A 24197-nucleotide genomic window follows, 5' to 3' on the forward strand; every position below is an offset into this window, starting at 1 on the left:
GACAAAAATTTCATTGTTTAAATCTGAATTAAATTAACTTTACATTAATTAACTCTTTGTTCATGCAGACGATTTATAAAGTTTCCATAAGTTGAAAAAGAAATTTAACAAAATCTTAAATGAACACATAATAGTACCATATAAAATCATAATATAAAAATTGTTGAATAATTGGACATAAACAGAGGTAAGACTCAAGTTGAACAAAATGTAACAAACGCATTCATTCAATCATTTCAAATAATTTGAACATGATTTATTAAAAAATCAAGAAACGAAGGATATTAGTAATTTTAATAAAGGATATAACCTTAAAGCCATTGGACACTTTCGGAACAGGAAAAAAGAAGAAAGTTCACAGATTTACAAATAACTTACAGGGTTTACTGAAGGTAATGGTGAAAGACTTCTCTTGAAATATTATTCCATGAAATGCTTAACTTTTTGAGAAAACATTAAAACAATATTATCAATTCTCGATATTGAGAATTACAGATTTATTTTAAACACATGTCATGACACGGCAAAACGAGCGGAAACAAGGGTGGGTTTTCCCGTTATTTTCTCCCGACTCCGATGACCGATTGAGCCTAAATTTGTACAGGTTTGTAATTTTGTATAAATATAAGTTGTGATACACTAAGTGTGGGCCTTTGGACAATACTGTTTACCGAAAGTGTCCAATGGCCCGTTGGCTAGAGGCAGTTCGAATCCTAACTCGTTCGTGTTTATGGGTAAACCAAAATTAATAATTCTTTATCCCGAATGAATGCCCATATCTATAGATAAAGATGAAATTGTTAGCCTAAATTTATGAAACATAATAAATCTATTCTTTCTTCTTCCCTTGGCGTCGGACAAATTCCTCGGTCCGTTTCCAGTACCAGAGCACCTGGGCAGCGACAAGACCGTTCCCCGCTGTGGCAGCCACATAGCTCAACGTCATCACGGTGTCCCCAGTCTCTTGTATCGTGGTAAAGATCCTTGCAATACTACCCAGGAACAAAAGGAAGACAGTGACTGCAGATAGCTGACCAGTGTGACCGTTGTTGAAGTTTGTCGTGGCTTGCATCAACTAGTACAAGGGGAACAACAAGAAGGGTAATTTTAAAGACATGATCAAGTTTGTCTCCCTTTGGGTTTTTTCTGTGTTTTTGTCTTTCTCTCTGTTGATGTATTTCCACATTACTGCTTTTGCTACACTCAGTTACCTGTTCATGTTTTTTGTGTTGTCAATTAGCCCTCGAGAAACACTCTACTAGGTTCAAAACGTTAGGCCATTACTTTTTTGGGGGCATTTATACCATGGGTCCTTTTGGTTGGGTGATTGTTTACAACAGCTAATTAAAATGTCTCATTATCAAATTTGGTACAAAAAATAAAAACTTCAGTACTTCATGGAAAAGACAATGTGTTTACAGTCCCCAATCTTCTGAACTTCAACTGATTTATTCTCAAGTTTAGACAAATCTTTGAAGGCAATCAGGTGAAGCATGCACACTGTCTAGGCATTCAGGCTGGCTTAGTGATTCCCTCCCTGCCTGCCTTTCACCTCGGTGGACCCCGGTTCGACTCCCGGACAGGAGCCCTGCATGTCAGTCCCAACCTCACTGACTCAATTTTCCTTATTGAAAGACACTGGGCCACGGGACACTATTGGTAATTGTCAAAGACTAGTCTTCTCACTTGCTGTATCTCAACATATGCATAAAATAACAAACCTGTAAACATTTTTAGCTCAATTGGTCGTCGAAGTTGCAAGATAATAATGAAAGAAAAAACACTCTTGTCACACAAAGTTGTGTGCTTTCAGATGCTTGATTTCGAGATCTCAAAATCTAATTCTGATGTCTCAAAATCAAATTCGTTGAAAATTACTTCTTTCTTGAAAACTATGTTACTTCCGAAGGAGCCGTTTCTCACAATGTTTTATACTATCAACCTCTCCCTATCACTCGTTACCAAGTAAAGTTTTATGCTAATAATTTGTTTGAGTAATTACCATTACCACTGCCTTTAAGGGTTTTCCTCCCACATCTAATACTGACATTTCTTATCATCTTCTCTACACAGGTATCGTCGGGGCAACTGGTTATGGTGCTACTTACTTTTGAGGGTTTCCTCCATCTGAATCTGAAATGTCTCTATCGTCAATTCTTTTAAGATACTTTTTGCAGATCAAGCTTTTGGCCATGACATAAATCCCTACTTACTGTGATAGTCCCGAAACCCTTTAAAACTATAAGTTGGCGCTATATTCCCATTATGATGCATATAATTCAGATTTAGTGTACCTCGCCACGGATCAACGAATGGCTTCCCATACCTACCTTACTGAGAATTGTGGATGCTATGTTGGTACCCTGCAACATTGCCAGTATGTGGAGAGGAACCAACCCCGATAGTAGAGCCCACATGATTGAGATATAACCTACGACGTATAAGATTGTCTGAAGCATCTCTTCCTTGAAGTAGAAGCAGAGAGCGGCGATACAGGACGTCTGAATGGCAAGAAACAAGGCCTCACCCCAAGCTCTGTTTAGAAAAGGAAATTGAAATTAGACAGAGACGATTGATTCTCAATAAGGTCAGCCTTGGGTACTATCTATAAAAAGAAAAAGAAAGGGAGTCGGCAAAATGAGAGTATTGACTTATCAAAGGAAAATTAGACATGGACTTTTGGACCTTTGGGGGGTAAAGTAACTGAGCAACTGGGTTAACTTGACCATTTCATGTCCAGTGCAAACAGCCCAGGAAAGATTCACCCTAGTAGCTTTTTATCTCAACTGTGGACTATACTTCATTACTCAACAAAATTGAAAAGTATATAAACCCCCAAATCAACATTTGAACATATTTCTTGTTTCTGTTCCACATATTTACACAGTGAGGTCACATTATTCAGTTGATTGAATAACACAAGGCCGCCGGAATTATCCAGTCATGTTTACTGGCCTAACAATAAAATCACTGGCCTGCAGCCCAGCGTAAAATTTTATCCCTGGTGGGGGCAACATGCCTGTATGCTTCGTTTTTGATAGGGTAAGGGCACCAAGGCATTTTCTCTATTACAAATTGCACCCTATGAGGAAGTTGTAAATTTCTACTGACAGCATTTCAAGGGTACCAAGGCAATGACGAAGGGGGCACGGAGACAATCGCCTTCTTGCCTCCATGAATTATCAGGCCGGGGGCAACTTACGAGAAGGGGAAGGAGTTGGCTACAGCATAGGCCCAGGTGAATGAGATTGCCATCAGCTCAATGGTCACTGCAGGCACATTGATGCCAGCACCACTCTTAGACATCAGTATCTTGATGATCTGTGGCAGTTTCACTGTAGGAGAAGGCAAGGTACCAGACTTTAGTATTTTAAAGAGAGAGACATTGTGACAATGTGAGAAACGACTCCCTTTGGAACGGTGTTGCAATTTTTACCCCCCAAAAATTGAATCTGAGGAAGGCTGCAGGCATGAAGGTTTTGTCACGCATTTGAAAACACACAAAAGGGGGTGTTTTATCTTTCATTATTTTGTTGCAATTTTGATAATAAATTCAGCCGAAATTTCCACAGATTTATTGGGTTCATAAGAGGATCTTGTCTTTTACAATACCTGAAGAAAGTGTATCATGCTTTGAAGATGAACTGTACAAAATACAACTGTAAAACATCACCATTGAAACACAAACTTACCCATGACCGATCCAACAATGATGCCAACGCCCAAACCTTTGCTCAGTGCAATCTTCAGACATGGTCCTGTGAAACAAAGAAACTTAAATTATTATTTATTGAAATTTCATTTCAAATAAAACCTTCTTTTGTTATCCATCAGACACTTGACCTTCATGGAGCTGTTGATTGGTGAAAAACAAATAAGGCAAGTAAACCAATAACATCTAATAACAATATTTGTTCTGCCTGTTTTAAGCAATACTTGTTCTGGCATTAAGTATTGTTGTAGTCCACAAATACAATGGGTTTTGTTGGTGTTTTTCTTAAAGAATACTTCTTTTTTTAGGTCAAGATAATAGGAAATTATCAAGTGTAGTTTGAATCCCACTGATGTCACTTAAGTTCGCATAATAATCATAGTAACAATTAATTTTAATAAGGCCAAGTAAAATAAATAACATGTTGCTCGTCCCCGCCCGCCTCGATTTTGACGGCCACACCAATTTTTTTGTTATTTATTTTATTAAAAAAAATAAATATTTGAAGTCAATTTACAATCTAATACATATTATTGATAGCTAGTTCAAATGTATCCTTCATTTTTATTGAGAAATTTCATCATCTTTCTTACATGTAGGCCTACAAAAAAAATTCCACAACGCATATATTATGAGAAACTCGTTTTTGGTCATCAGCAGCATGATCAGCTGATTGGGCAATAACGGGGGACGGACCCCTGGCAGTCAGCCGTGCGGGGTATGGCATGAGATGACAGTCATAACACTACTAGACAGTCCAACAACAAGTGTTTGTTACTAGATTATTAACAATCTTTCTGCTCGAGGTCATAGTATTTGCTTCGGTTCCTTACCATCCAAAAAGTTGAACTTTTCGAAGAATTCCACGTAGCATTCTTCTGGTAAAAGGAGCATGACAAGCCAGGGAAACATCCCTTCGTGTGTGCTGTTGTTGGCCGCCATCGTTGAATGTGGTGGTCACAAGAGGGCGCTCGATAAAAATGATGACTGTCACAACACGAACAACGTGTCCGAATTGGCGACTTCGGCTACGGCTAGGGCGCGCGCGTATGCTATTCTTCATCACTGACAGACGCGCTGATCTAGCCGTAGCTAGCTGTAGCCGAAGTCGCAAATTCGGACACGGCCGTAATGCGTAGTAGTGGAGTTCGAGTGGAGGCGGGGGGGGGGGGGGGGGGCCTGCAATTTCTTGATGAGGATCGAGGATCCCCAAAGTGCCTAAAATTCCAATTTAATTAATGGGTGACTAGAGCGGAATTTTTAGGCCCAAAAGTGCCTAAAATTGAAGGATGCCCAAGTGCCTAGAATTCCAATTTTAATTAATGAGTGACTAGAGCGGGATTTGAACATGCGACTTCTGGATTTAAGTGCCATTATTGCACCGGCTCTTTCGAGCTATCTAGCCCGGTATTGCCAACCTCCCTATTAATTTTGTCAGCATGGATGAGCGAGAGGTAAGTCCAATATTACCAACCCTGTTATACCTTTTATTCGGATCACCTAGTACCACGCAAACTTGAGTTCAAGTCCGAGAGTGCGGTAATTTCTATGCATCGGCCACGCAGCACACGCGAGTGTTGACCATAGAAAATCACAGAAGAAAAGTTGTTTAATTGATTCTTATTTTGGGATGCTTTTTTTTGTCGGGCTTGCGTTTGCGCCCAACCCCCCCCCCCCCCCCCAAAAAAAAAAAAGATCTGAAGGCCGGCCGCGCCCGCCCATGAATCTAAAATGTCTCGATGTAAACAATACCATTATTTCACTGCCAAACAATAACATGTATTGTTTGTTGTGATACTCTTGTGAAGGTGAAGAATGTGAAGTTGGAAGGGGCGGAATGGACTCTTAGCTTGCTGGGATGATCATCCACCATCGTAGGAAAGTTTTGTCAAAACTCCTCAAAAGAGGCCAGCCAGGCATTGTTTAACTTTTCAGTTTTTGGAAAAGAAAAAAAAACTTGCACTTGCTTACACGCATTAAAAAAATAAATAATAATGTCATGTCGCATTATTTACACTAGCCTTTGAATAGCGCCCTCATCGACAGAGTTGGATCATTTTAGCCATTAAGTTCATTATAAAGAGAAAATGGCGTCCGTAAATACATGTCCCGATTTCGCCGTTGTTTGCTCGTTTTTAGAGCGATATGGCGAACATTTACAGCTGCCTGAGATCACTATAACTGACTTCGAAACTGCTATTAGCTATGCCCACTGTGGTAAGAGATATTTGTGTGGTTTTTTGGAGAGGAATTATGATTTACATGTGACCGTTTTTATTGTTTAGTTAGTCCCGCCGTCGTCCGTGTGTGTGGGTTGTAATGTATTTTTGTATTGATTTCACTTCTCGTTTTTGAGTTTCACACGGCGTTCAAATGCGTGTGTGCCCGGTCTCTGAAAATAAGTTTTGTCTTTATTTAGTTAACGTGTTGTAGATCCTAATAATTATTGAGTAGGCCTATGTTTCTTCATGTTCTTTTTTGAATGAAAAGGAAAATGCAAGATTTCTTTTCTGTTCACATAATGAAATGAATATATTATTTAATAGATTAATTGTAATTGCGATACTGTAACCCTCCTCCCACTGGCTTTGATGTCCGGAGGAGGGTTACGTTATCGCAACTAATGAATATGATGATCCAATTTATTTCTGGCATGTTTTGCTTGTTGACAAAAGCGATTGTTGACTTTGCAGTAGCACTACTACTACTACTACTCTCTAGCCATGCTAGCAGCGGTCGATTTCACAAAGAGGTAGGACTTGCCTATCTCGAACTTAAGACGCATCCTAAGATCGATCATGGAGCTATAAAAGGGAGCTTCATGGTCTTTTGTACAATTGATCATTGCAAGTCCTGCAAGTGCAACTGCAGCCTAACCACTGGGCGACTGTGACCATTTATTACGGCGAGCCCTATTCTATTTCTATTTCAAGAGAAACTTGAGAAGAGGTCAACAATAAGGCATTGACCACTGTGGGCAGAACCCTGACTTGGTTTCAAAGAAAAATAACATGAACATAATAATATAGTTGTATGTTTACTCATCGTTTTTAGTGTTTAACATTGATAGCAAAAAAATTAAATTTTTCCTTTTTTTCAGTCCCTCCTCTGTTGAAGGATCTTATCATCAAATTGATGAGAAAAACCAGGAAGTCTTTTCATCTGGAGAAATGGCAGAAATATCTTGCTAAGGTAAAACAAATAAAAACAATTGTCACCAAGACTTGCAATTTGGTTGTATAAAGAAATAAAACAGCTTTGAATGGCTTCCAAATGGCTCCCTTAAAGCCATTGGACACTTTCAGTAAACAGTATTGTCCAAGGCCCACACTTCGTGTACCACAACTTATATATAAAATAACAAACCTGTGAAAATTTAGGCTCAATCGGTCATCGGAGTCGGAGAAAATAACGGGAAAACCCACCCTTGTTTCCCCACGTTTCGTCGTGTCATGACATGTGTTTAAAATAAATCTGTAATTCTCGCTATCGAGAGTTGATATTGTTTTAATGTTTTCTCAAAACGTAAAGCATTTCATGGAATATTATTTCAAGATAAGTCTTTCACCATTACCCTGTAAATTATTTGTAAATTTGTGAACTTTTAATTTTTGTTTCTGTACCAAAAGTGTATAATGGCTTTAATATAATAGGGAGACCGCCATCACAAAGACTAGATCATAGATACATGTACCTCAGTTGGTGGACTGCCAGTGTGGAAGGAGATTTTATCCCCCCAGAGATTCTGTCCTCCCCATAAAAAAAAATGTGCGTGTACACTTCTGATAGGGACCTATTTTCAATCGTCCTCCTCCATGTTAATTTCTTCAGGGGGACAGATGTAAATTTTTCGTACTTTGGTTTCTTTCTGTAGATGTGCCGAGATCGGTTCTCAGAAGTAGCTGCATGGGAAATAGAGCGATTTGGCTTCGCAGCTAGTAAGAGAGAAATCAAAATCTCAGTCATCAGGGTAAGTACTGAAACTAAAGCTGTTAAACCCTTCAAGGCAGTGGACACTATTGGTAATTACTCAAAATAGTTATTAGCATAAACCTTTCTTGGCAACAAGTAATGGGGAGAGGTTGATGGTATAAAACATTGTGAGAAACGGCTCCCTCTGAAGTGCCATAGTTTTCAGGAAAGAAGTAATTTTCCACGAATTTAGAACTTGAGGTCTCGAAGTCAACCATCTAAACGCACACAACTTTGTATGACAAGGGTGTTTTTTTCTTTTATTATTATCTCGCAACTTTCGATGACCGATTGAGCTAAAATTTTCACAGGTATGTTATTTTATGCATATGTTGAGATACACACCAAGTGAGAAGGCTGGTCTTTGACAATTACCAATAGTGTCCACTGCCTTTAAAGGAATGTTACAGAATTGGTTAGGGTTTTATTCATTTTTGTTTTGGCATTGATGCAATGCAAAATTTGTAATTGACTTTTCGTTATTCTCTCGTGTCGTGACCCAGATGGTCGATCAATTTCAAACTTCTACAGGTTTGTCAGTTTATGTATGTATGGCGGATTAAATAAAGTGCTTACACTGCGAGCAATTTTTTTTGCAAGAAAAACCAATTCTGTTATGTTCCTTTAAGTGTGGTGCTCTATTAACTACGAAGCTCGAAGCTATGGAAGTACCATCCAACTTCTTGTGATCCTTTGAGTTATTTTCATCTTTAATATTGTTCTTCTTGTATCCCCTTTCTGAGAGTGGATTTTAGCCTTGTTTTTGGGGTAAACTTGCACATTGCCTCCAACCCCCACCACCCGCCCCCCCCCCCCAAAAAAAAAAAAAGAAAAGAAAAAAATATATATATATATATATATGGCTTCTGACAGGCACCCCCCCGAACAAAGATATTGACAAAATTGGGAGACCACCAACATAGGGCTAGATAGCTCAGTTGGTAGAGCGCCGGCACGTTAAACCGGAGGTCGTTGGTTCAAATCCCGCTCTAGTAAATTTTTCTTTGTTCAATCCTAAAAAATCATTTAAAAATGTACCCAGTCAGTTTCCCTTGTGGTTTATTATTTGAGTATATATATATATTATATATAAAAAATTAAATAAAAATAATAATAATAATAAAATAAAAAAAACAACGAAAACAAAAAACTGCTTAACCCCCTTACTTTGGATGAACTGTATTTCTAACTTACTTATCTGTGTACCTTTTTGTTTTTCAGTTCCTCTGTGACAACCAATTTGATGAGAACTTAAAGTTCAAAGCCATCGTTAACGATGAGGACCCTGAGAAGATGAGACAGGAACCCTTAGGTCGAGACAAGATGGGTCTTGTCTACTGGTTCCAGAAGGTATGTCCAATCTTGTTGTTTTTGATCATTAGTTGGCCTGCTTAAAGGCGTAGGACACGTTTGGTAATTATTCAAAAATAATTAGCATAAAAACTTACTTAGTAATGAGCATTAGATCGGAGAGCAGTTGATAGTATAAAACATGGGACATGGCTTCCTCTGAAGTAACTTAGGTTTTGAGAAAGACGTAATTTATCTACAAATTATTTGAATCTGAGAAAGACTCTTAGGCTGAAAGCCTTTCTCATGCATCTGAAAGCCCACAAAAATGACAAATGTGTGCAACAAGGGTGTTTTTTTTCTTTCATTTTTTTTCTTCTTGCAATTTTTTTGCAACTTTCTTATTAAGAACGAAAAGCGCTTGTTAACGGCTGCTTCTTCTGTTGATCTCTTTAAGGATGAAGACACGAATATCCGGATATATCGAGAGGAGCAAGACGACCAAGACAGCTCAAACATGGGAGGTGATCTCCTGGTTAGTAAAACCTCACTGGCTTATTTAAAGAAACTGTTGTGTCATGGTCTAGTGATTTAAAGCACAGTACTCAAGCTTTGGTGTTTCTTATTAGAAGAGTGCGAGTTCGAGTCTCAGTCGTGACTCCTGTGTCCTTAAGAAAGACCACTACAGGCATGAGAATCTTCCGGTTAAAGCCGGCATTCCGTTTCTTTTTCTTTTCAAAGTTTGTGGTCCCGAGTTCGATGTGAATTTGATATCAAAGTTGGGGGGTAGCGTTTTTGGGTTATAAAAATATTTTAACAAAATATTTGTTTTAAAAAAAATGTGCGTCGCCGACGGATCATTAAAATCACGAACATTTTATTGCAAAATAATTTTTATATACATGTACACTACCATACTTCAAATCAAGAACCTATAAAAAACAGTAGTTGTTGATAAAAAGCATTTTCAAGGGCAGAAATAAGGGATTTTTTTCTGTTTCTGAAATTGTAACAAAATCGCATGTGACCCCAAATTTGTTTGAATTGTTTGAGCTTCACATTCCGAATTTTCCATTGAACCTATTATTTTTTATTAAAAAAGGACAAATCTAACAAAAGTAGCTCACTTCTACTTGGTAAAATAGGTGTCAGAAATGCATTAGAGACCACCACAGAGCTTCTAAAATACCCAGAGCTTCTAGGGCCTTAAGCTGGGCCCAGGACACCAGCCGTAAGGGACTTCACCCTGTGCGCTCTTGTTGTGTGCGTCTCACACAAATGTTGGAATATTAAAATTTGCAGTAAACTTATTTTTTTCCTGTTTTTTTGTCATCACCCGTTCTCATGCCTGATACTATGATGCTTCGTCCTTTGGAACAGGCCTTGCAGGGATATACTGAATGTTAAAGCTCCTTGAGTTACTTGAGTTACGTTTATTTGATTGTCATTTCTTGCAGTGATCGTGATCAAATGGAAAACCTGATCACAGCACTAAAGAGTGGGACTAACATTGTGGCTGGGCAGGGCAAAGATGAAGATGCAGAATCAACCAGCTCCGGTAACAGCTCCAACAAGACTGACGGGAATGAACAGCAGGACAACAAAAAGGGTACATTTCATTTCGATTGTTTTTTTGGTGGAGAGGTTTGCGGAGGTTTGCAAACGCAATAGAAAATATATCTTAGGAGTAGTTGTGGCGTGTCATGGTAGAGCAGTCTTGTTCACTGGACCCAAGCTCCGGTGACCAGCAGCAGAGTGTTCAATATCGGTCATGAAACTTGTGCCCTTGAGCAAGGCATTTAACCATAGCTGCTTCATAAAAAGTTGGGAAGGTATTTCATCAAATCTACCTGCACGGCTCCTAGTGGATGATACCCATGCCTTCATCCTTGCAGACTGTGAAGGGGTAATCATGTTTCAGCGCCAGCAGTAGGTGGCAACGTGCCTCTGGGGGCAGTTGATTTGGGTCAATAGCCCAAATCAATTAAGTGAAGTTGCAGTCCAGCCTTGTGATGGTAGGCGATCTCTCATATGTTGTTTTCAATATTGTGAACATTTTCTAAGACATTAATCCTTTCTTGTCTCTCTTTAACAGAGTCAAGTGCAGTACCCAGTCCAGAAACATCAGGAAAGGAGTGCAAAGGAGAGTCAGATGCAGAGATCAAGACAGAAGATGAAAAGACGGCAGTCTCGGAGACTCAACATGAGGAGAATGGCGAGAAGCGTATTTCAGACAAAGAAGATGAAGTGAAGGAAGAGGTTAATAAGAAAGACAGTAGTGATGAGAAAGATGGGACTAGTACCAAAACAGAAATCAGGGAGAATTGTAACATCAAGAACGAACTGGTGCCAAATGACGAGACATCCGAAAGCAAAGACAAAGAGGATGGCAGCCTGAACAATGGTGATAAAGAGTTAAAGACTCAAGTGAAAGATGAAGTCGTTGGGGATGATGATAAAAATCTGAAGGAAAGCTCATCAAAGGATGAGGTGAAGGTTGACGATAAGAAAACAAAAGAACAGTGCACTGAAACCAAGAGTGATAAGACGATGAAAGATGAGATGAAGGAAACTAATGACAGTGAGAAGAAGAAGAAGCGGGGAGGGGATGATGCCGAAATTAAGACTGATGAGAAGAATTCCCAAGACGATCAAAAGCAAAAGAAAATGAAAGAAGAAGAAGAAATAGCTGTTGATCCTGACGTCAAAAAGAAACCATCCACCAAAGACGGGGATGCAGAAGAGGAGGAAAAAGACGAGGATGAGGAGGAGGAGGAGGAAGAAAATGAGCCACAAGTCAAAACCAAGAAGATCACGAAGAGAAGAAGGAAAAAAAAGGGCAAGAGCCGCTTCACCCCGAGGAGGAACGCCTCGAGAAAAGCCGCCGCCAAGATAGAGGAAGAGATGAAGGATGAAGAAGATGAAGATGGGGAGGCAAAGGTTGAGGCGGAGGAGGAAGATGGCACTCAGCCTCAAGGGGATGATGACAGCCCATGCTGCAAATGTGGAATGTACAACCATCCAGAATGGGTAAATTCTTCTTTTTGTTAAAGCAAATATTTTTTTACAGGAATGTGATTTCTTTTCTGTTAACTGGAAATCAGTTTCTTTTTTAACTCCTTAAAAAAAGAAAACGTTATTTAATTTTTAAATTGTTTATAATTAACATTCAATTCATAACAGCATAAAGATAAAAGTGTGGGTTTGAGTCACTGTCTTGACACTTGTGACCTCATGAGCAAAACACTTGACCATTATCGTTTTGTCCTTCGGAGGGGACAGACGTGTACACCAAAGCTGTTGGTCTTGTGTCTTGTTTGTTTCCCCTGGTATGCCAGTGGCTGCTAAATATGCCACTGCACCGTAAACAAAAGGTTCCCAAACTTCAAAACATTTCGGAATAATAATAAGTAGCCCTTTGAGATGCCGTTCCAAAAATTGCTTTATAAAACCTAGCTACTGTTAAAAGAGTTAAGGATGGATGTGAGTAAACTTTGAGTAATGCCGTTTTTCGTTTGATTCTCACTGCAGATTTTACTTTGTGACAAGTGTGACTCGGGTTACCATACAGCGTGTCTACGTCCTCCACTCATGATTATCCCTGATGGCAATTGGTACTGTCCGAATTGTGAACATGTAAGTTACTCACCAAGCTGCAGTGTTGTTGACTCGAGTCGGTGACTTGGATTCGAGTCCGACTCGGGTCACCAATTTTATTGACTTGCGACTTGACTTGACTAGGACAAAAATTACTTAATGACAGTGAAAGAAAGGTAGTCGACGGAAAGATTTGAGTTTACTGAAGATTGTCACAACTAAATGAGAGTGGATTTATTTTGGGACATTACATGACTTGTGACTTGACTTGCAAAAGTTTGACTTTTGACTTGACTTGAGAAAAAATGACTTGGTTAGAACACTGCAGAGCTGAGCCTTACTCTTATCAATCCCTGCTTTAGATACAAAATATCTGTTGACACTTTGTCTCAGGATTTAGAGCACCAACTTCAGAGCTCGAGTGTTAAGAAAACCTCCACAAAACACTACACGCCTAAGGGTTATAGTCCAGTGTAACATTTAAACCCTACTTGGTTAATTTGTTGGGTTCGGGCTCTCAGTGCTAAATGACGTGACTGTGGCTAGTGGGCTAGTCGCTATTTTGAGCCATGATATTGCTTTCATGTACTAAAAGCTTGAAAAGGGTAAGGTATTTTCCCACTGGCAAAGGGCACCTCTATGAGGAAGGTGTTAATTTATAGTGGAACTTTTCAAGGGGCAACAAGGCAATAACATGGGGCATTGGAGGCCATGTGCCTCTGTGAAGTATCAGGGCCCGACTTCATAGAGGTGCTGAAGCGAAAAAGCATTGCGTTAAAGCCATTGGACCCTTTCGGTTCAGACAAAAATAAAAAAGTTCACAGATTTACAAATAACTTACAGGGTTTACAGAAGGAAATGGTGAAAGACTTCTCTTGAAATATTATTCCATGAAATGCTTTACTTTTTGAGAAAACAGCAAAACAATATAAATTCTCGTTAACGAGAATTACGGATTTATTTGAAACACATGTCATGACACGGCGAAACGCGCGGAAACAAGGGTGGGTTTTTCCGTTGTTTTCTCCCGACTCCGATGACCGATTGAGCCTAAATTTTCACAGGTTTGTTATTTGATATAGAAGTTGTGGTACACAAAGTGTGGGCCTTGGACAACACTGTTTACTGAAAGGGTCCAATGGCTTTAAGGAACGTAACAGACTTGGAAAGAAAAACAAAATTGTGAAGATCACCGATTTACATAAAACTTACACGGTCTATTGATGATAGTAGAAAACATCCCTTGAAATATTTCTGTCTGAAATGTCATATTTGATGAGAAATAAATATTCTAACTTTGCATTTGGAGTTTATCGCCCAGTTAGCAATTTATTAATTTTTATTTTGGCATCAATGCAATGCAAAATTTGTAATCGGTTTTTCACTATTTTCTCGTGACCCAGATGGCCGATCGATTTAAAACTTCTACAGGTTTGTCAGTTCATGTACATATATGGTGGATTACATAAAGTTATTACACTGCCAGCAACTGTTTTGCTAGTAAAACCAATTCTGTAATGTTGTTTTAACTGTTTTCTGCTTTGTGGAAATTAGCGGGATACCAGTTATAAATTGTAGTACAGCTTTTTCTGGTTAGATAATTGTTTTGTGCTTAGTTATTTTTGTGTTTTTGTAGCTCTTTTAGATTGGGCCCTGGTCTAGTAATGTAATGGATGACTATGGTAAATGCACTGACGGGGAAAGTTTGTCGCAAGGTTTAACAACATTTTTGGTTTACTTCTGTCAGGAGAAACTCATTGGCAGGCTGGTGGACACACTTGAAGAAGTCGATGTTGACTTGAAGAAGAAAGAACGGAAACGCAAACATAAATCCAGAATAGGCCTCTGGGAGCTGACTGATATTAGTATGAATAATATTCTACCTGGGGTAAGTAGTTTAATTCCAGGGTTAAAGGGAAGGTACACGTTTGGTAATTTTTCAAAACAAATATTAACTTAAAAATGGACTTGGTAACAAGCATTGGAGAGCTGTTGATAGTATAAAAACATTGTGAGAAACGGCCCCCTTCTGAAGTAGCATAGATTTTGTGAAAGGGGTAATTTCTCACTAAAGTAATAACTAGCCAGAAGTCTTTTATTCCTATCTGAAAGCACACAAATTCATCCTACAAAGATGTTTTTTCTTTCATCATTTTCTCGCAACTTCGATGACCAGTTGAGCTCAAATTTTCACAGGCTTGTTATTTTAAGCTTATGTAAGGATACACCAACTGAGGATACACCAAGTGAGAAGACTGGTCTGTGACAATTACCAAAAGTGCCTTTAAAGGAACTGGACATCTTTGGTAAATGTCAAAGACCATTAATAACAATTCTGCGAAAATTTTGACTTGATTATTTGTCAACATAATTTTATCTAAATCAGGAAATGGTAAAAGTGAAGAAGGACCGGCGAGCCGTAGCAGTCTGTCATTCCTCAGGCTTCCGACAAAAGAAGAGGTCCTCCCACCACCGTGACGATGACGCCCGCTCAAGACATCGCCGACGACACCGCCAGCAGGCCCGCCGAGACGCCGAGAGGGAAAGCGACAGGCGTCGACTGAAGGGACTGCGAGAGAGGAGGTTCATCAACGACGGGGAAGATGAAGAAGATGAGGAAGAGGACGAGGGAGCTTTTGAGATGGTCCAGAGACGGTCAAGGAGGAGCAGGAAAGAGATTAATTACAAGTTTGAAGATTTCGATTCGGCCATTAACTCTGCCATCCAAGACGAAGTTGTGGAACACAAGAAAGGTATTTAAAGATTGTACTTTGCATCAGGGATTAAGAATATTAATTTTGGCTTTACCCACATACAAAGACGTGTGTTAGTACTGTATACTTTCCCAAGTTCTGTGAAAAAATCACTTGCAGGATTTGAACCAATGAACTTTGCAGTTATATAGCAGTGTAAGAAGAAAGGAAAACTACAGTTGGCTACAGTCAAATATTCAATCAAAGTTTGAGGATAGTCAAAGTTTTAATGTATGATTCAGCAGACGTAATGTTTCATCGAGAACTAATTGGCAGCAATTTGTTGTTTGAGGTTAGTTGATGTGTTTCACGGTTGTTCTTTGTTATTCTTTAGCCTACAAGGAATTCCAAGTTTTGATGTGTGATTTGATAGGCGTAATCTTGCACTGAAAACTTGTCTACGGAATTATTTTATTGAGGGGAGACGATATGTTTTATTGTTGTTCTTTGTTGTTTCAGCCTACAAGGCATATCAAGCTTTGATGTGTGAGATGATAGGTGTAGCCTTCTTCTGAAAACTCATCTACAGGGGGGGGGGGACAATTTGTTTAATTTCATTGTTCTTTGTTGTTTCAGCCTAAAATTGAAATTATAGACAGTATCTTCTGCTGAAAACTCATCTACAGAAATGTTTTGTTTTTGGGTGAGATAATTTATATAAATGTTCTTTGTTGTTTCAGCCTACAAGGAATATCAAGTGTCTCGGCCGATCAGTCGGGGTAAAGACATCTCCACCATCGAGGGGATGAAGGAGAGCAGCGAGGATGAGAACAAGGAAGAGAAGAAGAAACGCAAGAAACAGAGACGCCTCGGCGATCTCGATACGACCAGCGAGGAGGAAGAGGACGAGATGAGTGAGGATTACAACGTGGAAAGGTTTGTTAGATAGTTAACCTACTGTGTGACCGATGTGGTTTTGATGACGGATAAACAATGCTAGCCTTGGATATGATATTGTGTGATAAATGCATCTACGCACTAAACAGTCAACCATCTTGCTGTCTGACCATTCATGTTCATGTTTTGGAGGATACAATGTAAATGCACTATGCCAGCCTGTAATGTACACAGTCAACCCTCCTACTGTCTGACCATTCAATATCATCTACGGTGCTTTTGAAGGATACATGCCTGCAATTTGGCCAGTTCGGTCTGAAAATAGCTTGGCAACGTGATTGTAATTTCTAAACTTGAACTAGCTTAACAGTAAGCTTTTGTTACCTAACAGTGTGGCCGCTAAAATACCTTGTATCATCAGTTTTCTCGTAACGACCATGCTCTTATCTTCTAGTTTTAAGATCTAGAGACATGCATGGGACAGTTCAGGACCGCTAAGAAAACCTTGCATAAGTTGGTGTATCGTATCTTCCAAGCTCTCATTAAAGAGAGTCATATGTATACATAATAATAATAATAATTTGGGGGGCTTATCAATCCCTACTCGCAGCTAAGAGCTGAATTGCAAAGGACGCGGCTACAACGTGTGAGAGAAGCAGGCATGCAAGGGCGCCTTTGGCCGCAAGCCACACAACCCATTAAGTGTTTAATTTTTCCCGAGGGAGGAAACCACATGGTTTGGAAAACCCTCGTGGCACAGCAGAGAACCAAAGCACAACTCAACTCACACATGGCCCTGGCCGGGAATCGAACAAGAGTCACCCTGGTAAGAGGCGAGTGCTTTCCGCACAAGCCAACCATGCCACCCATACACGTAATAAATAATTACTGAAATTGTAAATAATAATAAATAAATACTAAAATTGTTTCTATAATAATTATTTCCTCAGTGAGTTGGGGAGCGACCAAGACTACGAGAATATAGAAGGAGATGAAGAGGTTGACGATGACAGCTACGTCAGTGAAGACAGCGAGTCAGACGGACCAAGGAGGAAGAAATCTAAACGCTACTCCAAGTGGAACAGTCTACCCAAACGAAGGAGCGAGAGACGACAGCGGAAACGTGTACGCTATCGAGACATATCAGACGACGAGGAATTTGATTCGGGTAATTGATTTCGGGTTTTTTTCAAAGTCAATCCAGGACAGGGGTGGGTTTCACAAAGAGTTAAGACAGGTCTTATCTCGAGATAGGACAAGTTACTCGTCCTAACTTTGGATTAGCCTTAAGTTTTTGTACAACAATACTAATATTTTTATTTTCTTTTAAACGCCTTCCATGTCACAGATATCACAAAGCGCTGTACAATTAAAACCATTAAAAATACAGACAATTTTGTAAAAACAGAAGAAACAATTGTTACTACAGAACAACAGCTTATAAAAATGTAAAACATTACAATCACCAAATATGTTATGAAAAGTAACTCTTAAAAAAGTTAGTTTTCAGATAAGATTTAAAAATTTTGTAAAACTATAAAGAGTCCTAAGACTAGTCCTTTCTTTGTGAAATTGACCCCTGGTAGTCGGGTAACAATTCTGCGATGTCAAAATTTGTTGGATTTCTGTCAAACTGCATTTTCTTAAATCAGAGACATGGTTTTGCTCGCTGAACAGCACACATGCCCTATCCCAATGCACCTAGTGGGCTGGCTGATCAAATGTAATAAAAGCATTTTCATTTGAACTAAAGGTGTTCCTCGGTCAGATTCAGAAAATGAGCAGCCAATTTCACTTTCATGCGTTCGAGTTAAAGCCGTTTTGCCTGTCCAGTTGTTACTGCGTTTCAAATTCAGAATTTGGACATACAATTTCGTTTTAAATAGAATAGCTTAGTGGTTAAATTAGCTGCTCACTTGCCGAAATTGAACGAGAAAACCTATATAATAGAGGGTAATATGCTCGACATCAAGCCATGAGTTGAAATCCTGTTGTTAATCAACGTTCTACCATTTCTTTGTAACTCTTTAAATTTCCAGAAAGTGAACAGTACAGTGAATACAGCGATGACAGTGAACCGCGGACGAAAAGACAGAAAACATCAAAGCATCGCAAGCGTTATTCTTCTGACGACCAATCAGAGGGCAGCAATCAATCACACGACTCAGGGGAAGCAAAACGTAAGCCAAGACACCGGGGCAAAGTCATGTCTGATTCGGATTCTTCAGAGGAAACTGGATATGTGCGTAAACGGAAATTTCGATTGGAGAGTGAAGACGATGAGGAGGGTGATAATCGGGAGCAACTTGTGAGTAGGAAAAACACTACCTCTGAAGATGAAAGCGGACCAGTCGTACGTAAGAAAACGACATCGATGGTGGTGCGACGTAAGCCAAAAAAGGTACTAGAGGACAGTGATTATAGTCCGGATGAACGACCGAAAACCACAAGGGTGTCAACTAAACGAGTTGATTACCGGAAAATGGCCGCTGAGAGTAACTCTGACGAATCTGAAGAGGAGGAGGAGGAGGAGGAGGAAGAAGAAGAGGAGGAGATGGGCGACGAGAAGGACAACAAAAAGGAAAATAGGAAAGAAGACAAGGAAGACGGAGACGAGAAGCAGAGCGACGAACTGCAAAAAGAAATGAAGAAAGACGACAGTTTGGGGACGGAGAAGAAGCCTAGTTACCCAGACACTGAGCAGGACTCGAATAAAGAAAACGAGCAAGCGCCACAGCCTTCCATGAGGGACTTAAAAGCCAAGGATTCTGTGAAGGATTATGCAACGAAGTCCTCTGTTTCACCTCCAGTCAGTAATGGGGGCACCATGAATGGTAGTGGGGCTATCGTCAATGGGACACCGCCCCCCAGCAGCGCTGGAGGGGGTACAACTACAGGTGAGGATGAGGACGATTTGTTGGGGGTGATGGATCTGGTAGAATACGTCACTCAGGATGTTTGAGAAATTGTCCCTGCTACGTTCCAACAATTTGTATCGCTAAGATTTGAGACTGTACATTATGAGAGGATACATTTTAGATTTGCACAGTGTCTATATTTAAATAGCCTCAAACCTTTATCATAATGAAGCCGTCTTATTATTTGTTTTCTTTACAAAATGATTACAGCCGAAGTAAGGCTGGATGCTGACATAGTCTGGCCCCGTTTGTTAATAGTGCTAAAAGTACATTAAACGATTACAGGAATACTACCAGGATGACCAAAAGTTGGTAAAGATCAATTCTAAAGTTGTACTGTAAAATTTGTAGATGTAGAAATGTTTTTACCTCTTGGCCGTGAAATTTGTATTTGTTGTTTATGTTCAATGGGTGACTGGTTTGTTTTGTGTTTGTTTATTCTTGTATAAGTCTTTACAGTGAAGGGTGCTTTTTTCAAAACAAATGTGATTTTTTCCCCTCCAAATTATGGCATTATGTCGCAGTTGTGTTTATTTATTGTCTTTATGGGTTAAGGTTTATTGTGGTGTGACTTCCCTACCATCAGTGATTTTTCGAAAAATGTTAAAAATGTACAACAAATTTTATCAATTGAAATATCAGCACCAGATATCAGCATCATTTTATTTTTTTATTTTTTATATATTTTTTTTTGTTCTGGTGGCGTGTCATGATCGAGGGTATAAGAGGAAAGGGACTCAAGCTCTGGTGTTTCTGTCCAGCAGAGTGTGGGTTCGAGTCCTGGTAGTAACACTTGTTTCCTTAAGCAAGGCATTAATTTTACCATTGATACTGCGACTGCAGATTGGACGTATAGCTGTTAGTTTAGCGTGTTGTGTCATGCAAGAAAATGAAACCAGGGCACTTTGGTATTGAGTGATGTATAATCTTTGCCAGCATGCAATGACCCACAGCCTGCACAGGGTCAATTAAAAGTGTTTCTTCAACATTTGCCATTCAATGTGTTTTTGTTAATGTTTAGTGTTGTACCTACAATGTTAAACTTGTTGGTCGTCAAAGGGTAAATGACTAAAACAAAGTATTCAATGTACTCTTTTGACTTCATATCATCTCTAAACTAACATTGATCGACATGAATATCATTCTTACCTTGCTCATAATCTACTTATATTTTTGTATGAGATTGGCTTTGTTTCTCCAACCAGGAGTCCATTTTAAAGAATGTAATTACAACTCGGTTGAATAGTTTGTTGGGCAGTCTGTCTGAGATTTAGTTGCCACATGGTGCAGATAGGCCTCCTTCTAGTCGAATCTAATTGTATCACTCTCAGGTCATTGTCAGGTGCCCTGTTAACCTCAGTGATAACGATACAGTTACGTTGTTAAGCACCAGACTATTATTTACCTTCCAGTCTCAGTTTGGTTACAGTATTAATGACAAAAAATCAAGATGGCTGATCATGGCAAAGGTCTCCCTACCAGAAGCTTCAAATCCATGTTAGATGGAGTTTATCTTCTTTCCCATATCGGTCTTACAGATTCTGGCGAAGGTGAATGAAGTGGCACACTCTATTATCAGCATCTCCTTTTTAGTTTTATAGATATGTCTTTCACTGTATGTGCGATAGAGACGTGTTACTTTACATTTGGCTTGTTTAGTGTCTCCGCAATGTTGTGTACTTTACAGGTATATACTTAGATTAAGAATGATGTTTTTTTATCATAATAATTCACCTACAAGCTCCAGTTGTGTTTCCCCAACCTCGTTTTTAGGTACATGTACATGTATCAGTCACCTTGTGTAATGGAGGCCTGCAAAACAGAATGACCGGCTCCGTTGATACTACATTTTGGGGAGCGAGGTTGCATTGTCCATATTTTGAAAGCTGTGAAAGTTACTATCATTTTACTTATCACTAAAGACCATTAGATTGTGGCATAGACCTCGTCAGATGTGTTCTCCTTTTCTAATGCCTTAACGAATTAAATCATGAAATTTCTGACAACGAAAACATTGGTTTGGATTGCTTAGCAAATCAAGCGGTACTAAATCATGAATAGAATTTTCCAACAGTTTTTACGCAATTTTCCCGCGAAAACCGTAGCTTAATTTGTCATTTGAAGTATGATGAAGACGTGCTTTTTCATTATAGTTTATTTATTGAATTTTTGTATTTAATTTCTATGAAATGCTTATTAGAAACTAACCCTGTGCTCTTCCCCAAACAATTATCAAGCTGAAAGGATAATGATTACGCGCATAGTACGCCATTGCTGAGGTAAACAAAAAATGTAAAAAAAAAATAAAAATAAAAAAAAGACATGGGCCCAGTTTCATAAAGCTGTTGGGCAGAAAATATGCATGACAAATTCTGTGCTAAGCAAAAATTAAGCGGGACACTGGTCCAAACAATGTTAACTTAATGTAATTTTGGCTGGTAACATGTTTCTGTTAAGCAATGCTTTTATATGCTAAGCAAGTTGTTGTGCTTACAGGTTTTTTGAAATTGGGGCCACATGTGTTCGCGTGACACACACTATCAGTAAAAATTGGTCTTCCTTTGACCCCATTAAGGGCGCTCTCTGGGAGCTTTTCACGTCATACGTCATTCTTGTTTACCAGCTATTGTGGTTGATTCAGCCGAGTAGCTCATTTGTTGCATGAGGCTGTATACTCCCCAGGGAGCCGAGATGGTTTAAGGAGTGAATTAAGGCCCAGTGACCTGGGGTTATAATTTGAAGCGCTTTGAGACACCCGTTCGGGAGTGAAACAACGCTTTATAAACTCAAAATATTATTAAAATTATTATTAAAAAAGAAACATTCATTTTGTTTGCGCGGCTTGTTCCCAGTTTGTTTTCATACATACATACCTAGATACATACATATCAGCACTTATATGAGGCACCTACAGAAGATGGAACAAAGAAGTCCAAACTCAAGATGTTCCAACGTAAAGCGAAATAAAAGACTTGTGAAGTAGTTCATCTGAAATTCTGACAATTTGCCTAATTGCTTTCTTCTTTAAAACTGTTCCTCTTAAAATTGAAAGCCTAAACCAACTCATTAATGTTTTCATATTTTGTTTGTTGGTGAAGGACATAGTCTCCATTTAGCGTTGGATAGTGTATGCATAATATGCGACTTTTAATGTATATAATTGTATGTACATGAGTATCATCAATATCGTAATAAACACTACATTTGAAATTAACCAATGTGTCAACATTTTTTCTGGAACATTTCTTGCTCCTAAAGACAAGCAGATGATACTGTTTTGAAGCGTCGAGACTACATTGTCTCTTTTGAGAGCAAAATGCTGTCCTGTCCATAGGCCTAGAGATTTACACATTGTGCTCTCAAGTCGGTCTAGCTTCTTATTAATTTTTTTCTCTCACTATGCAAAGCTTCAGACATCACTTCACTGTAGTTGGGAGGTTTGGATTTTCGTATGAAATAGAAAGGTCCTAAAGCAAAAGAAAACATCAAAAGTTATGCCTCCTACGTTTGTCTTATTTTTTGCCCGTAGAAAAATCAGGAATTTGTTCGTCAATTACATTTGTCAACCTTTGTATTCGATAAAATGTTGCCACTTCCCCACCCCCCCCCCCCCCCCACGGACCAAAATAATTATTCAAATCCCGCCCCTACAATCTCTGTATGACTTTGAGATTTCTAAACTTAAAAACCCCTTCATTGAAAACAAAACATCAAGGCAAAAACCTTTGATTCATCAAATCGTTTCGTTTGTATGGTAAAAAACCCAAACATGAAGCTGTCTGCAGTTCCTTTGTTTTGTTGGAATGCTAAAGATAATCAGAGCTGGTAGAATATCCATAATGGAAGTTATTGTCAGATGGTTACGTAATAAAAAATCGGTTCAAAGCAGCTTAGAAATGAAGACATAGAGGAAAGCATCGTTTTAGTTCAAGCAGACATACTTTAAAAGAAAGGATCTTTCTAGCCTTTGTAAAAACGCCTTGATACAGAAGCATAAGGATCTCCCATGCGAAGTCTACACTGGAATCTGTGCACAGACAGGTGTAAGACACCTTTGGAGCAAAATGAGCTGAATGCTGGAAGCTATGATGTCTCCATTGAACTGAGTAAGTTGGGCGATTGTTTTAGAAATTGTGATTTTTATGAGTTTCGTTTTCCTTTTCTGCATGGTATAAACAATACAGGCTTCTGATGTATTAGACTCAATACCTTTTAGCTTCACATACAAGTTCAAGCATGGTTTAAGCGTGACGACAGATCTTCGTCCTGTTGACCGGCCTGGCGTAGTCCCCATTGTGTGCCAACAATGATTGGCCCACTGTAAATGTCTATTCCTATCTGTGACATTAAGGAGTCAACAATAAGTACGCTATTCTCTGCGAGAACGTATATCACACGGGACGCAGTGAAATATACATTACCCGCACCAATACCGCACCACAATGAGTGAATATAGCGATGACCGTTAAAGACCAACAGCGCCACCGTGTGACCATGCTCGCGCGCAAAGCGACTGTGTGTGCACACTCCCGTTCGTTGAACCTTCATGACTGTCCACAGAGAAAGCGACGCAGTTCATGAAACAAGCCTTATGAAAAACTGAAACAGTAAACATAATTTCTGAACTTCGAAGATACATTTTTACATTGGTCTATTGTTGATCAATATTTTAAATGGGGTCGCTTCGAAGCACGATTATAGTTTTCTGCATTTTGGTTTTAAACCGTTTTTCAGAGAGTGCGCCCTCAAGTAGAATCACTTTGACCTTTGGGGCGTTGCCGCGTCAATACAAACAAAGGAAACAAACATGGTGGCTGTGCGTTCGTGCAGTGTGCAAAAACAACAACCACCAACAAGGCCATACTAAAAATTACACCATATCAGTTTACATGTGACCATAATTATGAATTATTTTGAGAACGGTAGCAGATTGGTCATTAAGACTTGAATAAAATTATCCACATTATGCTTATTAAAACAATTAATTGTTTACTTCAATTTTAATCACCAATTAACTGTTTTTTTCTCTCTTAAAATTTGATCAGCATGGGCTACTTAAATTTATAACTCCAAATAACCTTCCACTTTTAAGTATATTTTTGTCAGATAATATTTAGA

The 24197-nt window shown here is 39.0% G+C and overlaps 2 protein-coding genes across 2 annotated transcripts; one reads left to right on the forward strand and one right to left on the reverse strand.

The window, feature by feature from the left end:
• Positions 1-257: 257 nt before the first annotated feature.
• LOC139944950 (mannose-P-dolichol utilization defect 1 protein-like) lies at positions 258-4660 on the reverse strand. The gene is made up of 5 exons (XM_071942144.1): positions 4546-4660; positions 3693-3758; positions 3203-3335; positions 2331-2535; positions 258-1075 (listed from the first exon to the last, which is right to left on the reverse strand). The coding sequence occupies exons 1-5, from the start codon at positions 4652-4654 to the stop codon at positions 830-832; spliced, it is 759 nt and encodes a 252-aa protein (XP_071798245.1). The 5' UTR covers positions 4655-4660; the 3' UTR covers positions 258-829.
• Positions 4661-5799: 1139 nt separating this feature from the next.
• LOC139944949 (uncharacterized) lies at positions 5800-22293 on the forward strand. Its single transcript, XM_071942143.1, is given in 14 exon segments — positions 5800-5929; positions 6813-6904; positions 7587-7682; positions 8906-9034; positions 9432-9488; positions 9490-9509; positions 10432-10583; positions 11070-12004; positions 12506-12610; positions 14319-14459; positions 14958-15324; positions 16005-16200; positions 17112-17329; positions 18201-22293. Coding segments are annotated over 14 exon segments (3561 nt in total). The 3' UTR covers positions 19124-22293.
• Positions 22294-24197: the final 1904 nt, after the last annotated feature.

Source organism: Asterias amurensis, chromosome 12 (assembly GCF_032118995.1).
Source record: "Asterias amurensis chromosome 12, ASM3211899v1".
In the NCBI taxonomy this organism is placed as follows: domain Eukaryota; kingdom Metazoa; phylum Echinodermata; class Asteroidea; order Forcipulatida; family Asteriidae; genus Asterias; species Asterias amurensis.

Coding starts and splice junctions, on each gene's coding strand:
- LOC139944950 (XM_071942144.1), bottom strand. CDS start 4,654: ATGGCGGCCAACAACAGCACACACGAAGGGATGTTTCCCTGGCTTGTC. Junction 3,759..4,545: donor AAAGTTCAACTTTTTGGATG/GTAAGGAACCGA, acceptor TTTGTTTCACAG/GACCATGTCTGAAGATTGCA. Junction 3,336..3,692: donor CATTGTTGGATCGGTCATGG/GTAAGTTTGTGT, acceptor CTTCTCCTACAG/TGAAACTGCCACAGATCATC.